General features: G+C 40.3%; 2 protein-coding genes across 2 annotated transcripts in view; both read right to left on the bottom strand.

Annotated features, from left to right (window-relative positions):
- Nucleotides 1-17,222, bottom strand: part of kcnq3 (potassium voltage-gated channel, KQT-like subfamily, member 3) — a 94,138-nt gene that overhangs the window by 25,632 nt on the left and 51,284 nt on the right. The gene's annotated exons all lie outside the window — the stretch shown is intronic.
- LOC118599917 (tripartite motif-containing protein 16-like) lies at nucleotides 8,462-10,776 on the bottom strand. Its single transcript, XM_036216296.1, has one exon. It carries the CDS (start codon nucleotides 10,642-10,644, stop codon nucleotides 8,971-8,973), a length of 1,674 nt encoding a protein of 557 aa, XP_036072189.1. The 5' UTR covers nucleotides 10,645-10,776; the 3' UTR covers nucleotides 8,462-8,970.

Below are 17,222 nucleotides of genomic sequence, written 5' to 3'. Positions count from 1 at the left end.
CATTGGAAGTGGCTGCTTGAGGACGGTGTGACCATAGCTTCCTCTTTGTTCACTTTCCAGCTTCTTGTCCAGAGTCCCGGTAAAGCGTCAGGAGCTGGACCGGCTGAGCAACACTCCAGGAAGCTGCAGCACTCCATTACCAGTGAGGTGTGGAACCACATATCAGTTGTGATTGGCAATCAGGAGAAAAGCGCCGGGACACCAGAGAGACGACTCCTTCGTCCATTTTCCCCGTGAGACGGAGAAGAGTGAGCGGTGGCAGACGGAGCGTGCTGGGGCTGTGTAACTAAAGAGGGGGGGTGTTAGGTGGAACTGGGAGAAGTAATGAAGCCTTTCATCAAAGCAGGCGCTTTACAAAGTGGAGCAACACTCAGTGGGGAACGCTGGCCGCCTCAGAGAGGCCGGTTACATGCACTGCTTACAGAAACAGGAGGATTCAGACGCTCACACATACAACACGACCAGGAAGAAGACAGGAAAGCACCAGGAATATGTCAAACACACGGAAACAGGAGAGGAAGTCAGGAACAATCAGGAAATTTCTGCATCAATAAGTGTTATCTAAAGAAAAAATCTATGATTTTCCAGACGGATGAGATGTTAGATTGATCCCATTACAACCCAGAGAAAAACGTGAAGCAATAAAAACTGAATCGGATGTTTGCTTTGGGGAATTTCACCACATTTTCTGTTCAAACTATTTTTGTGCAGACTGTTGGTTTGCTTGATCTCAGCTATGTTTTCTTGTTCTGTTTACGTGTCACAATCTCAACTTGGTTTTGTTGGCTTTTCCCCCACAGCTGTTCAGTTTAGTCAACCACTCTCAGTGTATTTTGGTTTATTGTGTTTTTTGTTTCATAGATTATTTGTGTTGAAGTTTATTGACGTTTGAGTGCAAACTGCTGCTTTTTTTTTGCTCCCACAGCAGCAGTTCATTAGACATTTGCAACAAAGTTAGTTAAAGATTCACTCCAATGAAACTTGAGTTTTCTGTGTTTCTAACATGTTCTTGGAGCATTTTTCTCATGATGGAGGACATATTTAAAGAAAATTAAGATTAAAATTAAATTTCTGAATATATATTCATTCATTCATTCATCTTCCAGACCGCTTCTTCCCTTTTGGGGTCGCGGGGGTGCCAGAGCCTATCCAGGCTACTGAAGGGCGAAGGCGGGGTTTGTCTGTGTCTGTCGCAGGGCCTCAATCACACATCCATTCACTCTCACATTCACACCTAGGGCCAATTTAGAGTCACCAATTAACCTATGAAGCATGTTTTTGGACGGTGGGAGGAAGCCGGAGTCCCCGGTGAAAACCCACGCATGCACGGGGAGAACATGCAAACTCCACACAGAAAGGTCCCAGCTGGGATTCGAACCGGGGCCTTCTCGCTGTGAGGCAAGAGCGCTAACCACTGCGCCACCGTGCAGCCCGAATATATATTTATTTACAAAAAAATACAGTTTGATTGTGTTTAACTTTGCTAGGTGACCAGCTTTCTGCCTGCTCCATTCTGATACATCCACTTGCAGACAAATAGATCCACCTACGCCTTTCTTTTCCACGTCTGAGCTGGTATTTGTCTCAAAACTGTTTGGCTGGTTAGTCCTGTGTTACTCACCATTTTTGTTGGGTAAATTAGGGGCTGTAAGCTATAGTGGGAGAGAGTATAAACAGAAAGGAATGTATAGACGTCATGTCCTGCAGCGCGATATCCCCAGAGTTCAAATATCTTAAGTTTGTTGAAACTTTGTGTTGCGTCAACCAATCAGGAACTCAGCAAAAAAAGGCCAATGGATCAGTGGTTAACCAGAGTTTCTGTAAATTTAAAGCATGTTAGTTCAGTGATCAGTGACTCATCACAATGTTTTTACAAATATTAGCAATCAGGAGTTTGCCTCGGCAGACTCTGTTTTCACAGAACTCCCCAGAGCCGACCTCCCTCCCACCACCAGCACCACCCCCCTCCCAGAGGACTCCAAACAACCAATGTAGCAGTGAGGATCAATGTGCAAACAAAGCATTCCTGATGGTTAGTTTGCTCTGTGGTGACAGGAGGAGGAAGAAGAGCGACCTTCATCCAGGCTTCATCCAGGTGGATTTTGGATTTGTCCACAGGCATGTTGTGTTAAATGTGACGTTGGAGTGTTGAGTTTAATTTTATGGTAATGTATTATTGTTGAAGGGGAACAACGAACGTCCCCAAACTTGTAAAAGCCGTATTTTTCGAAATGTGTTCTTCCGCCGCCGTTTTACCGCCATGTAGTGGTGCGGTTTCTTTGATGTGCTCAAATTGCATAGATTTATGTGGAGTAGTACTGAGAAGTTGGAACGAATAACTGAATGTATTTGTCTAGTTCTGCTCCTTATGAGTGTCGTTATTTTATTTATTGTAAATCCAGCTTTTATTTGTTTATTATGAATATTTTTTATTTTATTTCATAACCATTCTCAGAGATTAGATAATTTTATTGTGTTTACTTATTACCGTCCTGCCTCTCTTTAGTGCTGGGGCCGGTAACACTAGCATATGAATTTAATCAATTCAGTAATTAGAAATAACTTTAGATAAGTTTTTTTTTCTTTTTAAAGGATTTAAAAAAATGAATAAATGATTTAAAAAATATTTGTGAAATATAAATCTTGATCTCTGGCCTCTCGGTTAAATCTGTTGCCTTTATTTATTTATTTATTTTTACAGTCAATGGGAGACACACACGACCCCAAGTGTTGTCCATCTCCAAAGCAGACGGTTTGTTGGACATTAGTCTAAATCAGTCATTTAGAATTTTTACATTTTAGTTTAATATATTAGTATGGATTAGTGTTCGTTTGATTAGGCTCTAACTACAAGTGGTCAAATGTTTTAATTTATTAAAAAAAGCATCTGCTTTATGCACCCCCTGCAGCTACAAGCGTCTGCTTCTTGTTATCTTGCAGGTATAAGTGTCTGTTTCCTCTCCACAAGGGGGCATAAGCATTTGTTTCCTGTCAGCGAGCAGGTGAGAACACCTGCTTCCTGTGTTCCTGCAGGTACGAACATCTGCTTCCTGTGTTCCTGCAGGTACGAACATCTGCTTCCTGTGTTACTGCGGGTATGAGAGTCTGCTTCCTGTCTTCCTACAGATATAAACGTCTGCTTCCGGTTTTCGTGCAAGTAAGAGTGTCTACTTCCTGTGTTTCCTGCAGGTATGAACGTCTGCTTCCTGTGTTCCTGCAGGTACGAACGTCTGCTTCCTGTGTTCCTGCAGGTACGAACGTCTGCTTCCTGTGTTCCTGCAGGTATGAACGTCTGCTTCCTGTGTTACTGCAGGTACGAACGTCTGCTTCCTGTGTTCCTACAGATATAAATGTCTGCTTCCTGTTTTCGTGCAGGTAAGAGCGTCTGCTTCCTGTGTTCCTGCAGGTGTGAGCGTCTGCTTGTCCTCCTGCAGGAAGGTATGTACTTCTTCTCCTGCAGGAGTGCATGCTTCCTGTCTCTACAGGTACAGGCATGTGGTTTCTGGCCAATGCAGGTACAAATATCTACCTCTTGTCTTTTTTCAAGTAAGAGCCTCTGTTTGTCAGCTCAGCCTGAAGCTACGGTGCCATCTCCCCGGGCTTCACTTTATTGATGCCTCGGCTGTTGAATTATTTAATGATTGGTTCACGATTGACAGCTCAGGTTCCAGGAATCTGGTGTAATTTTCCTTTTCCTGTGAAGCCAGCATTCCCTGCTGACAGGAGCTCGCATTTCCCAGTGATCCCAACAGAAAACTGCGTGATGGATTTCACCTCCGGCACCGACCCTTCTTCCCCCTCCCCCTTCATCGGGAGGAGGATCATATCTGTGCCGTGATTTGTGATCTGCTGATCAGGCAGAACTGTGTTTTACGGGAATGTCCTGATCGGCTGACGCTGTGACTCCAGCCTCAGCAGCATGACAGCTGACAGCATCATTGACGTATGAAGGCGTTTCAGGTGGAGGTGAGCAGTAAATTCTCAGCTGCTTCACGCCTACACCCACTTTGAACAAACAATCATTTTTCTTAGCAAAAAGGGGGGAAAAATGATGTGTCCCCCATAAAAGTGTGACTTTCAGAATAAAAACATGGTAGAGCAAACACAAACTTCCTCATGATTCTTTAAAAAATGGTCTAAAGCTAAAACGGACAATCAGGAAGATGTAAAGCTTTGGTCACAACTACCCCTATGGGGGGATATTGAGTGTCTGTGGACAAAAAACTGTTTGGGTCATATAGGTGGTCTATGCAAAATATCAAAAGTAACATTTTTGCTCTACGAGGATGCTGTAAACATCGGGTCGTAAAGAGCACCTGTTAATGCTCCGCTCACATTGGCCTTGGCAACACTTGTTTAAGTGTCCAATGAAAATGTGTGTAAATGTGCATTTCGTGACTCCATGTTTACATTTTTCCGTATTCATGTGAGGTTATGCAGGTTTATAGGTCCGTTTTCAGGCTCTAGGAACAAAACACATAGCTAATGTAAATCAAAAGTTAAATCAGTTGAACTTCGACCAATCAGGGACTTGGATTTTGTAGCTACATATACATAGCTACAAAACAAAAGTACTAATCATTTGAAAACTGATCATGAAGGAGAAATTAATAATTGCTATTTGTGCCTGGTTGGAATTATATAACACCAAGTTTTTTATATATCAGAGGAGAGCTATGGAAAAAAAAAGCTTGAAGTAAGATTTATGAGGTTTGGACCGCTTTGAAATTTCACACCAGTGACATGCAGTAAGGTTCACGGCTGGTGAGGCACTGACGTCATCAGGTTTACAAACATTTGAACTTATTCACCATTTGATTGAGAACAGTTAAAGTTTAAAATTTAGTTCCAACATTTTTCTTCCATTTACAAAGTGTAGCAAATAAAAAAAATCACGAAAATTATTACTTTTGACTAACTTTTACTTATAAATGAAGTCTGTGTGCACCTCCTTCAGAAGAAACGCATGAATGTTTGTAGAAGTCTTCCTTTTTTTCTTCAGTTTTAAAAGTATCAATGAAGATGACATTGACGTGTCTCCACAATTCCCTAAATTAAGACAAGCTCCACTTAGAAAATTATGCTAAAGGATGTTAAAGAATGATTGCACTTGACTTGTTACCACTAACTCTATCATTCTTTAGCCGCGGTGTCATTTTTCTGGGCTCACCAGCTCCCTCTGCCTTGAGCCAGGGGTACTGTCGACATCACCTAGTGCATTTCTAAAGTGTATCTTTAGCTGATAAAAAAAACAAACCTAAATGAGCCACAAACTAGCACCTGTGTAATCAAACAGATGGCGAAAAATAGAAAAATAAACTGATAAAAAATAAAGCGTCTTTTATGATGATTGAAAGACCGGAACAATACAGTGAGTTCATCAGCTGTAGCTCCAGTCAGTGTGTGAGGATGCAGCCTCATCTGCCGATTTCTTGTGTATCGGAGCACAAAACTGTACAGGTCCACCCCTGTGCAGGTGACTAAAGCCCAATCCGAATTCTTCCCTTCTCCTTAACCCTCAATTTTTTGTGCAAGTGGTGTCCAAAATATCCCTCCCTCCAAGTGAAGAGATACAAAGCCCTCCGTAGCAAGAGGAAACCGCGTCATGCTGTCCTGCAGAGAAGAAGAGCTTTTCTTCACGTGTGTGTGCTCTGAAGCACAGAAGTTTACATAAATGTAAGTAATGGCTTTTTGATGTAGCATGACCTTTTTAAAGTCATAACACTGCTGTTGTTATGTATATTTGAGCGCTAAAAGCTCTGCGCTAATGCCAGCTGACCGGCTACTACTGGTGACGTCATTAAGCGAAACAACGTCGGAAATATGAGACCTATTGACATAGATGAGACGTATTTCCATAACTCTCCATTTGAAGGGCTAAATGAAGGGGTAGGGAGAAGGGAAGAATTCGGATTGGGCCAAAGACTGAAGATGTGTTCACGGCTTCATCTCACCTGTGAAACCTGATGTTCTTCATGCAGGCCCTGGACTGATTTAGATCTTATTGAAAACAGGCAAACCTTTTGTATTATGAAAATCACTTTTACCTGCTGGTTTCTATTCAGAGCTAAAGGTTCAACTCCTGAATTTGATACAGATTCTAAATGACAAGAATTGTACAAAACGAAGAAAGATTTTCAAGTGAGGAGTGACGTGAAAACTCTGTTATCCTTAGTGACACGGTGAGTTAAGCCCATTTAAACCCAGGGATCATTAACTCAGTGACCCAATGAGTGACCTCTATGACAGACAGAATGAAAGGTCATTTTTTATAAAGTTCTCGTCCATCATCGGTGAAGATTCTGCTTATAATGGCAGATCAGTGAGTTTAGATTCATAGAAATCTGTCGGGGAAAAAAAATTACCAATTTAAGGAAACGCATAAATATAAGGTTGCATAATTTATTTGTTATTTTTACTTGAAGAGGATTTATGATGGTAAAACACAGTTTCATTTGGACTATTAATCTTATGTTTCTTCGGCCGCCCCTTGGTGTTTTATGGTCCCAATGATCAGCTTTAATCTGCCAAATCTGCTTGTAGCTGACATCAAGATTTCCCGACTGTTGTCATTTAGGTGGAATTTATTTTTATTGGATTAAAGCAACATCTCTTCTGTTATTCTGTTTTTTTCATCACTACATTTAGGCAGTCAGAACGCAGAACCCAGATCAGAACCTTCATCTGAACGCAGTGACTCAATAACCCGCTGGAAAAGCTGCACTGTGCACTCTGTGTTTCTTCTCTGCGACGCTGATTTTTAAAGAGCCTGAACAAAGTCATTAGTGGTGCTAATAGGATTTATTAGAGCTTATTATGGAGCCTTTTTAATTGAACATAAAAAAGCAGGAGCAGAAAAGCGAACTGGAAAAAAAAAACTAACCTGCTGGATGAAAAACGACATGAATTTCTGTTCTCTTGGTTTCATAACAGCAAACTTTCATGTGTGACGCATTCAGAGGTGGAAAGCCAAAAGAAGGAAGGAGATACTGCAGTGATGGATGACACAGCAAAAAAGCTAAAAAAACAAACATGTTCCATTCATTTTCATGCTTTGTGTGCAATAATAGAACAAAAAAAAAACTGTTAAAAAAGAACTTGTTTTTCATTTTGAGCTGGTGTTTTTTTTACAGTTTTGACACTAAACTCACATGATATAATGTCTTCAGTTTCAGGTGTGTCTACCTGTCAAGCAGTAGTGTTACAGGTAAGATCTCAGGTGTGATGCAGACTATTGGAGTAAAAAGTTGACGTTTGATGCTAAAGTGAACATGTTTTTTCTGAGTTATTATCGGTGTGAAAGAAGGACTTTGAAGGTTCAGCATCACAGCAGTCTTTTAGTGGCTGTTCAGGCTAACAGCAGACACAGTGAAGTAACATCTCCTGGTTTATCCAACACACACGGCTAACCTCATCTATGAGGATTAAAGAACAAATCTCGAATCTGACGGCTAATTATCTGAGATTTCCTGCTCGTATGATTAGGGTCATTTCAAAGGAAATGAGGTGCAGAAGTGCTTTTGCATGCCTTTGTTAACAGATGGAAAAAGGGAGGAAAAGACGGATACGGCCGCTGCTGTCACAGCCCTAAAATAAAAGTGAGCAAAGCTGAAGAGCAACGGCAAACGGAATTTGATTTAATGATTATAGAAATCTTACAGGAATATAAACTCTAGAAATGATCAAAGAGACAAAGATTTTCGAGAGAAAAGTAATACATAGGCAAGACACTAAAAGCAAGGAAATAAGAAAAAAAACACAGGAAGACTAGTATTCTAACAAGGTGTAATTAAAAAAATGGAAAGTATGTAAAATAAAGTAACCATAAAATGACAATATGTTGGAGAAAAACAAAAGTGGCAAGGGTGAAAAATGTATACAAAAGAAATAATAAACATGCAGGAATCTGGAAGACCACATGTGCAGAACAGGAGCTGTAGTTCAAGCCTCTGCAATGACAGATGAATGTGTGCAAACAGGCTGCATGACAGACGGATGCTGCTGCTTGGAGAATGTCAGCTTTTAAATTTACTTGTTGTAGCTGACCCCTAAAAATGAAAACATATTAATTGACTGTATTTTCACAAAATGACAAATTGATCCTGACATCCTTTAGAATCTGGATGGACTGAGAGATTTGTTATTTTAAAAAATACCAGAGACACACATGAATATTTAATCTTTCAGCTTCAATACAGTTTTGTGCTCTAAGCAGATGATCCCGATGAAAACCAGAACTTTGGTGTTTTCAGATTTTAAATCATTGAAGTATAAAAAAATGTGGATCAAATCATGGAAGCTTCTTATTTGACTGTAATGAATCTGTTTTACTGCAGAAAGTCGAAAGGACTCAGACTGACTGATGTTTCTGCTCTTAACATGAACTCTGTCATTTCTGGAGCTCCAGATAAACTCTGGATTGAAGACAAAATAATGAAGATGTTTTTATTGTCAAATGATCAGAAACAACTTTTCTCTGAAGAACAAAGACATGAAAACATAAATCTTAAATCCAAAGTTGTCAAATGAAGCAAAAAGAAAGTAAACAAAGTTGTAAATGTTCTTTCTACAAACACAATCTCCTCCTTCAGTTTGTTCTCTTGTAGTTTCTGTGTAGAACAAACAGAGAAAGTCTTTGATTGTGACATCACTGATTCCATTTGTGTTGCAGCTTCCTTCAGTTCACATAACAACAACACAAAAACATCAACACAACATTTGTGTGAAATTTGAATTAAACAGTCAAATCCCAAAGTTAAAAAAACAACAACAATAAAACAGATTTTACTCCAAAAAGTTTGAGATTCATCTTCAAAATGTCTCAAATCCACATTCTACAGATTTTTCATTTATCTCTTTATTTCTGAGAACAAACTCGACTCCACAGAACATTAACAGTTAAAAAGTTTAGTTAAAAATGATGGAAATCAGAGAAATCACTGAAAACAAACATTTCACTTCTTTCAAGAACTATTTGAGTTTACAGAACTCTGCTGAGATTACAGAAAAACAAATAGAACCCAAACTCAGTCCAGCATGGAGGTTCTGAGTGAATTTGGTCCGGACTCTGTGGAGGAGAGTCATTCTTTCAGAGACGCTGTGGAAGGACAGAACACCTGCTCTGCGATCCAGGTACACTCCTACTCTGGAGGAAACACGAGCTGAGATGGAGGTTTTTATGTTGTTGTGGACAAATGTGAAACCCAGTGGAGAACAATGTAATGCCCACGATTTAAAATTTAAACCAAATCTACTTTTATTTCCAGTTCTACTGATGTTCTTGTATGCGACTGCTACACAAATATAGTCTCCTCTCCACTCCACCTCCCAGTAACGACGTCCAGTCAGACTCTCTCTACTCAGAACCTGAATACTATCAATAAATCTGTCTGGATGATCAGAATAAGACTGAGGTTGTTCCATCACTTTCACCTTTCTGTTCTCTGACAGTAACAGTCGCCTGTGTGCTGTGTTTGGATCCAGTGTGATTTGACATGAATATTTTAAGAAGTCAGCTCTGCTCTTTGGTTCTGGTTCTGGTTTTGGCAGTAAAACATCAACATGAGTGACTGTCGCTGAGATGTTTGTCCGTTCCTCTCTCAGAATGTCCTGCAGTTTGTCTCTGAGCTCTGACACAGCTGCTGTCACATCCTCAAAGTATCTCAGAGGACGGACATTGATGCTGGATGAGGGTGTGGACTCACTGAGTGGTGGCAGTGAGGGGTAGTGGAGCAGAAACTGGCTGTGATCCTCTGTGAGTGAGAGCTGCTTCAGCTCAGCGTCTCTCCTCTTCAGCTCAGTGATCTCCTGCTCCAGCTCCTCCTGAAGATCTTTGACTCGACTCACTTCAGTTTGCTGCTGGGATCTGATCTGCTGCATCACTAAACAGCTTCTTTTCTGGATGAGATTGATCATCAGAGTAAAGATCTTCTCACTGTTCTTCACTGTTTGATTACCAGATTGATTGATGGCCTCCACCTCCTGTTGAAGCAGCTTCACCTCTTTCTCTCTGTCCTGGATTCTCTGCTGGATTTGTTGTTGACTCTCCTCCAGATCTCTCTGCCTCTCAGTCCTTTCTGCTGCAGCTGAGACTGTGTCGTGTCCTCTATGTTCATCCACAGAGCAGAGATAACAGATACACTTCTGATCAGTACGACAGAACATCTTCATCACCTCATCATGAATGGAGCAGATGTTCTCCTGCAGGTTCTTGGAGGGTTCCACCAGCTTGTGTTTCTTGAATGCAGCTTCATCCAAATGAGGTTGAAGGTGTTTCTCACAGTAAGAGGCCAGACAGATCAAACAGGACTTGATGGCTTTCAGTTTTCTTCCAGAGCAGAAATCACAGGACACATCTTCAGGTCCAGCATAGCAGTGATCAGCAGGAGCAGCTTGGAGTCCAGTCTTCTTCAGCTGATCCACTAAAGCTGCTAACATGGTGTTTTTCTCCAGAACAGGTCTCGGTTTGAAGGTCTTCCTGCACTGAGGACAGCTGTGGATATTCTCCTCTTTATCCCAGAATCCTTCAATACACTTCATGCAGTAGCTGTGTCCACAGGGAATAGTCACCGGATCCTTCAGCAGATCCAGACAGATGGAACAGCTGAAGGTTTCTTGATCCAGATCGACTCCTTTCTGCGCCATTTCTCCTCTCAGACACAAAGACTGTGTGAGTTTCACTTCCTCACAAACAGGTTTGACTTTGATCCTCCAATCAGATGTGTTCACTGTGAGTTCAGCCAATCAGCTTCTTTCTTCTCTTCCTGTTTGTTACGCCCATCATGACAGAGGAGGAGCTGCAGATCAGGAAGAGGAGAACTTTAGAGAATGAAGCTTTTAAATTTTTGAAATGAAATAAAAAATGACAAAAATTGTTCTCCTTCAGGAGATCCAGACAGATAAAACAGCTGAAGGTTTCTTGATCCAGATAATTTGTGGCCATTTTCCTTCAGAGTTCCAGTTGATGAAGCTGCAGTTCTTTCCAAGAAAATCTGGCCAGAGAGAAAATATATTGCACTCGAAAATTAATAGCCGAATGCCCCCCCCCCTGCCAGAGCCGGCAACAAATAAACATAATTTGTGGCCAAAATCATTGGTAAGAAGTCCTCAACTTGAACCCCTGTTTTTGGCAAATGTCTTTTAGCAAAAACAGTCAGAAGTTGTTTGAAATTAATTTAAGTGATACCATGGATCTTTGAAGTGATATTTTTGCCACCAAAGTTAAAATACATAAACTCAAAGTTTTTAAATTGCTCTTATGCACATTAGGTGACATGATGAAAAAAAGATCTACATAAAAATTCCACATTTTAGCGTCCTTAATGCTATCTTTGTTTTGAAGAACCAAAGCTCAAAGGAAATAAAACAAACCTCAAAACGTAAAAAAGTGAAATTAGCTAAAGAAAGGCTGAAAAGATTTTAAAAATATTTTTAACTGATTTTAAAAGTTTCTAAAAGAAGTCTTTCAAGCTAACAAGATACAAAACCTGTATAAAGGGACAGAATAGAAGCTAAAAAATCCTGGGTTTCAGGTCCACTTTGGTTGTTGTGTCAGTGAAACAAATTGTTAAAACCCTAGAAAGAAAGAATGATTAAAAACAAACAAACAAACAAAAAAAAAAACATCTGATGGTTAGCTACATTGAATTCTGGTTGGAGGTTTCAATCTTTTAAAGATTTTTGAAGATTTTAATAAATTAAAATCATGTAAAATACATGATAAAAGCAAAATGTTATTATAATAAACATCTTAATACGTAGTTTAAACTAGAAACATTTTAACTGCACAAAAATGAAATAAGTAGATGGCAAACAAGTGGGGTAGAATTACTTTAAAGTATTTTTACCCATAAATAGAAAAGAAAGTTAAAATGATTTATGAAAGACTTAAACAAATGATGGTTTAAAAGCTGAACAAAGAAAACTCACAAAAAAGAGGGATAGTAGGAACAGAAACATGTTAGAAGAAATATCTTAAAGAAGTATGGGTCTAAGTAGTAAACAAAACAAAAACAAAGAAGTAAAGAAACACAGAGACGGGTCTCAAAGGAAATAAGGAAAAAGAACAGGAGCTACAAAAAGAACGAGGAAGCAGCATGGAAACAAAGATTGATTAAAGCAATAGAGGAAGGACGACTGGAGGAAGGAGAGAAGAACGAAGGTCGGAGTGAGGTAGAAGTACTCAGAGAGTTACTGTGGACACTCGATCTGATGTAAAGGGCATCATTCATCCATCAATCACCATCTCTGAGCTCCTTCATCAATCTGCTCGACTGTCACGCCTGCTTGGAAGTTGTTAACAGAAAAAAGAAGCGCCTCATCGCTGTTTCACACTCTGCCGTTTGTGTTTGCCGACATGAAAGCAGGCTTATTAACCCAATTCTGAAGCCCGGAGTGATCATCATCGCCTGCGGAGAAGAAACGGGGTGTAAAATGATGTTTTTGGAGATGCCAGACATGGTGACTTTATAATCACATGGCCCCAAACCAGGAAGTTGTTGAAACCATTTTAAATTTAAATGAAATCACTTTACCCCAATGACCTTTGAAAGGGATACAGGATTCAGCACAAAACGACATTTGACTTAAGTACCCATGAACGCTTCCTGTAACTTTAAAATCCACGCAGAACAGGAGTGAAAGGAGGCAAGCTCCACCTCTGAAAAGGTCAGGCCTTCAACAATGTCAGTCAGATCATGACTGTAGGATCCAAGTACACATGGAAACTGTAACCAAGAGATTGGTTAAAGAGAAAAAAAAAAGAAGTATTTCATTTTTTGTTTGCATATATCATAGTGGACAGACCAAAATCTTGCACAATCATTCTTGATCTAATATATATGTAATTTATCCAAGCAGGAGAGTTTCTATTTTGACTGTGACTTTACTCTGATTTTTTTGGTAGGAATGATTTCCCTGGAATGAGACACAAACGGGACAGAAGAAGAGAACTCAAGTGTGTTAAAGATGATAAAGTGTGTCAAGAAATTATGTGGTAATATGGTAAATATGTATAAGGTGAGTTAAGTTGTTAGGAATGTTCACACCAGTCTTGGCAATGCGTGTTCAAGCAGGCACTTCTATTAAAGAGGTGTTTCGGGCTCTACATACAAAGGTGTGGCCATTGGACACGTGTTGAAACCTAAAGCAGGTCAAACTTTGACCAATCAGGGACTCAGGTTTGATAATGACGTATGGATGGAGTCCCTTTTAATACGAAGAAGTGTTGGAAATTTGGTCACAAATGAGAAATGAATGATTCTGGTTGTTTCCAGATGGAACTATGTGATGCCAAGTCTGAAATAGAGCTTTGAAAGAAAAAAAAAAGGAGCAAGAGTCGCAAGATCTACACTGCTTCAACATTTCACACCAAAACTCTTTCAACTGTAGATGGCAGACATACACTGGTAAATAATAGAAAAAGAAGAAGAAGCCCTTCCCTGTTTGTCCAGTGTGAACATCATGGGCTAAAAACACATTCATGAATGTGCAATCTTGAATGCGTGTCACACGCCCAGAAGGTCTGTAGCTACAGAGTTCAGCAGCCTAACAACCAAAAGCAAAGTGAGTTGACCTCACGCCCTGACTCAAGTCCGACTTGTGACGGCAATCACTTCTGAAGGGAGAAACACAGCAACGATCTCAGCTTCCTCCAGCCAGATCACCCCCCCCACCTCTCGAAGTTACCAAAGGGCACGAGACCAACAGCACCAGTAGGGGCAAGAGGGGCACAACGCTTGGACTACAGGACACAGCTAAGAGGTCGGAGAATGGTGCACCGGCCCCTGGGGAACGAAGTAAAAAAAAAAAAGTGTTGGGAGGGGTGGAGGGGACCCTCACATCCCCAACCACACAAGCTTGAACCAGAGGTTGGTTTAGTCAGACACTCCGTCACTTTGTTCCCTGATGGATGGAAATGCTACATCCAAGGTGTTACAAAGAGAAAGAAATCAGGAGGCTGCAGCAAATATAACTTATGAATCAATGAAAAATTTGAACACCAAAACTTCAAGAGTTTCTAGTTGATAGAACATCTCCAGATGATCTACAGAAACTAGGTTACAATGGAAAAAAATCTTCATTAATCTACTGTCAGCTGATTAGATAACAGGACTCGTGCAGACACCGTTTTGCAGTTTCTGCACCATACGTGTTGTGCTGCATCACTGCAGCCTCTTTGGTTCTCCACTGAGCCCTTGGTGACATGCATTGTGCATCGCTATGGCAACAGCTGCTCACAGCGATGCACCGCAGCATCCCCTTCATCTCCAGATTACCATGGCGACACCAGTTCTCTACCTCCTCTGTCACGCGTCGGTCCAGTCAGAGATCAGTGGCGATGCCTCTTTTGTCCGTTCCCATGGTGATGCTGTGTGGCAGCATGGTGGCGTGATGTGATTGGACGTGTTCCTGAACCCCTTGTTGTGGTAGCATGTCAGCGTTTCCTCTGTAGTTTACAACAGACTGCAGGCAAAGTCCTTACCAGTAACAACAGTTATAATAATTAATATTCTGTTAACTGTTTTTTCTTATTGTTCATTGTTTCATTATTGCATTATTACCTTGTGAGATTGAGAGAACACTTTAGAGTGTAAAGTGTTACAGAACTTTATGGATGGAAAAACTCTGAGCATTTTCAGAATATATTGTTAAATCATCCAAAACAGTTATGTTTGTTTTTAGGTTGTTTATGTTACTGCTGAACTTAACCCGAACTCTAACACTTGTGTTTCTTTTTTCAGTTTTGTTGATTGCAATCTCCTGTTCTTAATGATAGTGGTTTTATACATATAATTATACATTTTATTCATCCAGAAAAAAGACAAACATTAGGGCTGGGTTGAAAAAAAATGATTAATCGATTTGAATCGATTTAAGCTTAATAGATCAATAATTGATTTACAAAAGATATGAATCAATTTAGCACATAAAGCTAAAGTCCGCTAACGTTCAATAGAATTTCCCATAGGACGGCTAATGCTAACGTTCGGTTGACCCAAAAAAATACATTGCTGGCTAAATCTGAACATCTTTATTTACTTACAGGCATTAATTTTTCAAACTCTTCTAAGAAAATAATTTTTAAAGTAGCTATTTGTGGTCTAAAACTTGGGTTTTTTCCCCCCTCATACTGTTGTCTTCTTCTTGAATAAAGTGTTCTTCTATAGCGCGATCGCCACCTAGTGGCCAAACTGAAACGTCCTCCAGGAGAAACAGAACAATGTTTACAATGATCTGAACATTTTGGTTAGAACTTCTCCTTTAAAGAATCCATTTAACACTGTATGATATTAACAATCTCATTATTCTACTAATACGTTTTACAATATGTGAACTGAATCAGATTAATATAAGTATATTCAAATTAAATAGTAGATTTTTATGTATTTCTAAACAAGTGTGTATACATTTGTAAACTTACAATTGACCTGAATTGAAGAATCGAAAGAGTCAGAAAAAATTGAAATCGAATCAATTAAGGCTCTTGTGAATCTAATTGAATCATTTCTGGAAATTAAAACCGATACCCAGTCTTAATAAACATATAGAAAGAAACATATTAAAAAAGTAAGAATTGTGGTTTGATCTGTGAACTGTTGAGCTAGATTTATGAATCAAATCAGATTATCACCTAAATAACGATGCAGAGCTCTACTGGATGTAGTGTTTATGCATGATTAACAAGTCAGCAAAACTAAGATTTTAAGGAAAAGACAATAAAGTAAACAAGAATGTGTTGATTTAGCCTGACGTTTTGTGAAGGCTTAGATAGTGCTCCAACAGGGTGCTGGATGTGTTCAGTCCAGAGAAGCTGTAGCCCCCAGGGCCCCTTCTGTTATCACCTCAGCACATCACAGACTTCCTGCAGAGCAGCTTTGCTCTGATCTTGAAGTTAAACTGATCCGTAACCGATCATCGTCCTCCTCAGCGGCAGACATCCTCGCCGTTGTCAGTTACACTCTGGGTGTGATCAGGCACAAACAAACCCGACTGTTCTCGCCGTGACGACCCGCAGACGGCCTTGCCGCCGTCTCGCACAGACGGGTCTGTGAAAAATCAATTTCAACAGTTTATTTCCCACGGTGGCGTGGCGTGCACACACGCGCCACAGAAGTGTGTTGGCGTGTTTGTCACTGGAGGAGGAATACTTTGGAATTAAATTTCGCAGAGGACGGCCGTTTCATTTTCGCGCAGATGGAAGCTGACTGGACTGCAGACTCTGGTTATTCCAGCAAAACGCCTGCTTCCCTTCCAAACGCAGAGCTCCCTGCCTTGCATACAAATGGAGAGCAGGCAGAGAGGTTCAGCGCTCTGTGGTATTTTGCAGCGGAATCGATGACGGACCGCTGTAACTTAGATTTATCGACACTTGCAGCGAGGCTCCTGCTACAGCACAGGGCATATTGGCCTTTTGCTGGCGTCCATCAAACACTGCAATGTGTAACAAGTGTCTTCCAGACACTCGGGGGAATTTACCCATCCTGAAAAAGCTCTGCAGAACTCTGTTGTCTTTTAAAAACCAAATGTTGGAGGAGAAGTGAGTAACTCCCACTAAGCTTTAAAACAGAGGTTATCTTCCCCATGAACGTAGTCGTCCTGATGAACATTGCAGGCCTGCTTTGTCAGAGCCAGCAAAAGCCAGAACACAAAAACTAATCAGCAGCTAATTATTAGTTTCTCTAATTATTAGTTTCAGTAAACTGAAAATAACAGAGTCTGCAGTCAAGTGGCGAATAACTCACATCTAAAGACTGAACAGGGAGCTAATAACTCCCTTACAGCAAACTAAATGAACATCACTGAGGAAAAAAAGACTAAATTGCAGAGCAGCAACTTATTAATAAGGACAACCTTTTTAAAAAGGATTTCAAACCAATAATTTTAATGACTTAATTTTTTAGAATCTAGTCATATTTATATTCCTGTCACTCTGACCAGCTTTGATGTTAGATTTTGATGAAAAATGTTAAAAATTCACAGCGTTAACAAACACTCACCCATCACTTGATTATGCACACCTGTCCAACTGCTTGTTAACGCAAATTTCTAATCAGCCAATCACATCATAGCATTTAAATGCATTTAGGCATGTAGACATGGTTATAACGATCTTCTGCAGTTCAAACTGAGCATCAGAATCCATCCATCCATTTTCTTGACCGCTTCTTCCCTTTCGGGGTCGCGGGGGTGCCGGAGCCTATCCCGGCTACTGAAGGGCGAAG

The sequence above is a fragment of the Oryzias melastigma genome, linkage group LG17 (assembly GCF_002922805.2).
Source record: "Oryzias melastigma strain HK-1 linkage group LG17, ASM292280v2, whole genome shotgun sequence".
Classification (NCBI taxonomy): Eukaryota; Metazoa; Chordata; class Actinopteri; order Beloniformes; family Adrianichthyidae; genus Oryzias; species Oryzias melastigma.
Note: the sequence above shows the minus strand (reverse complement) of the source record. Positions and strands in the feature narration are given on the sequence as shown.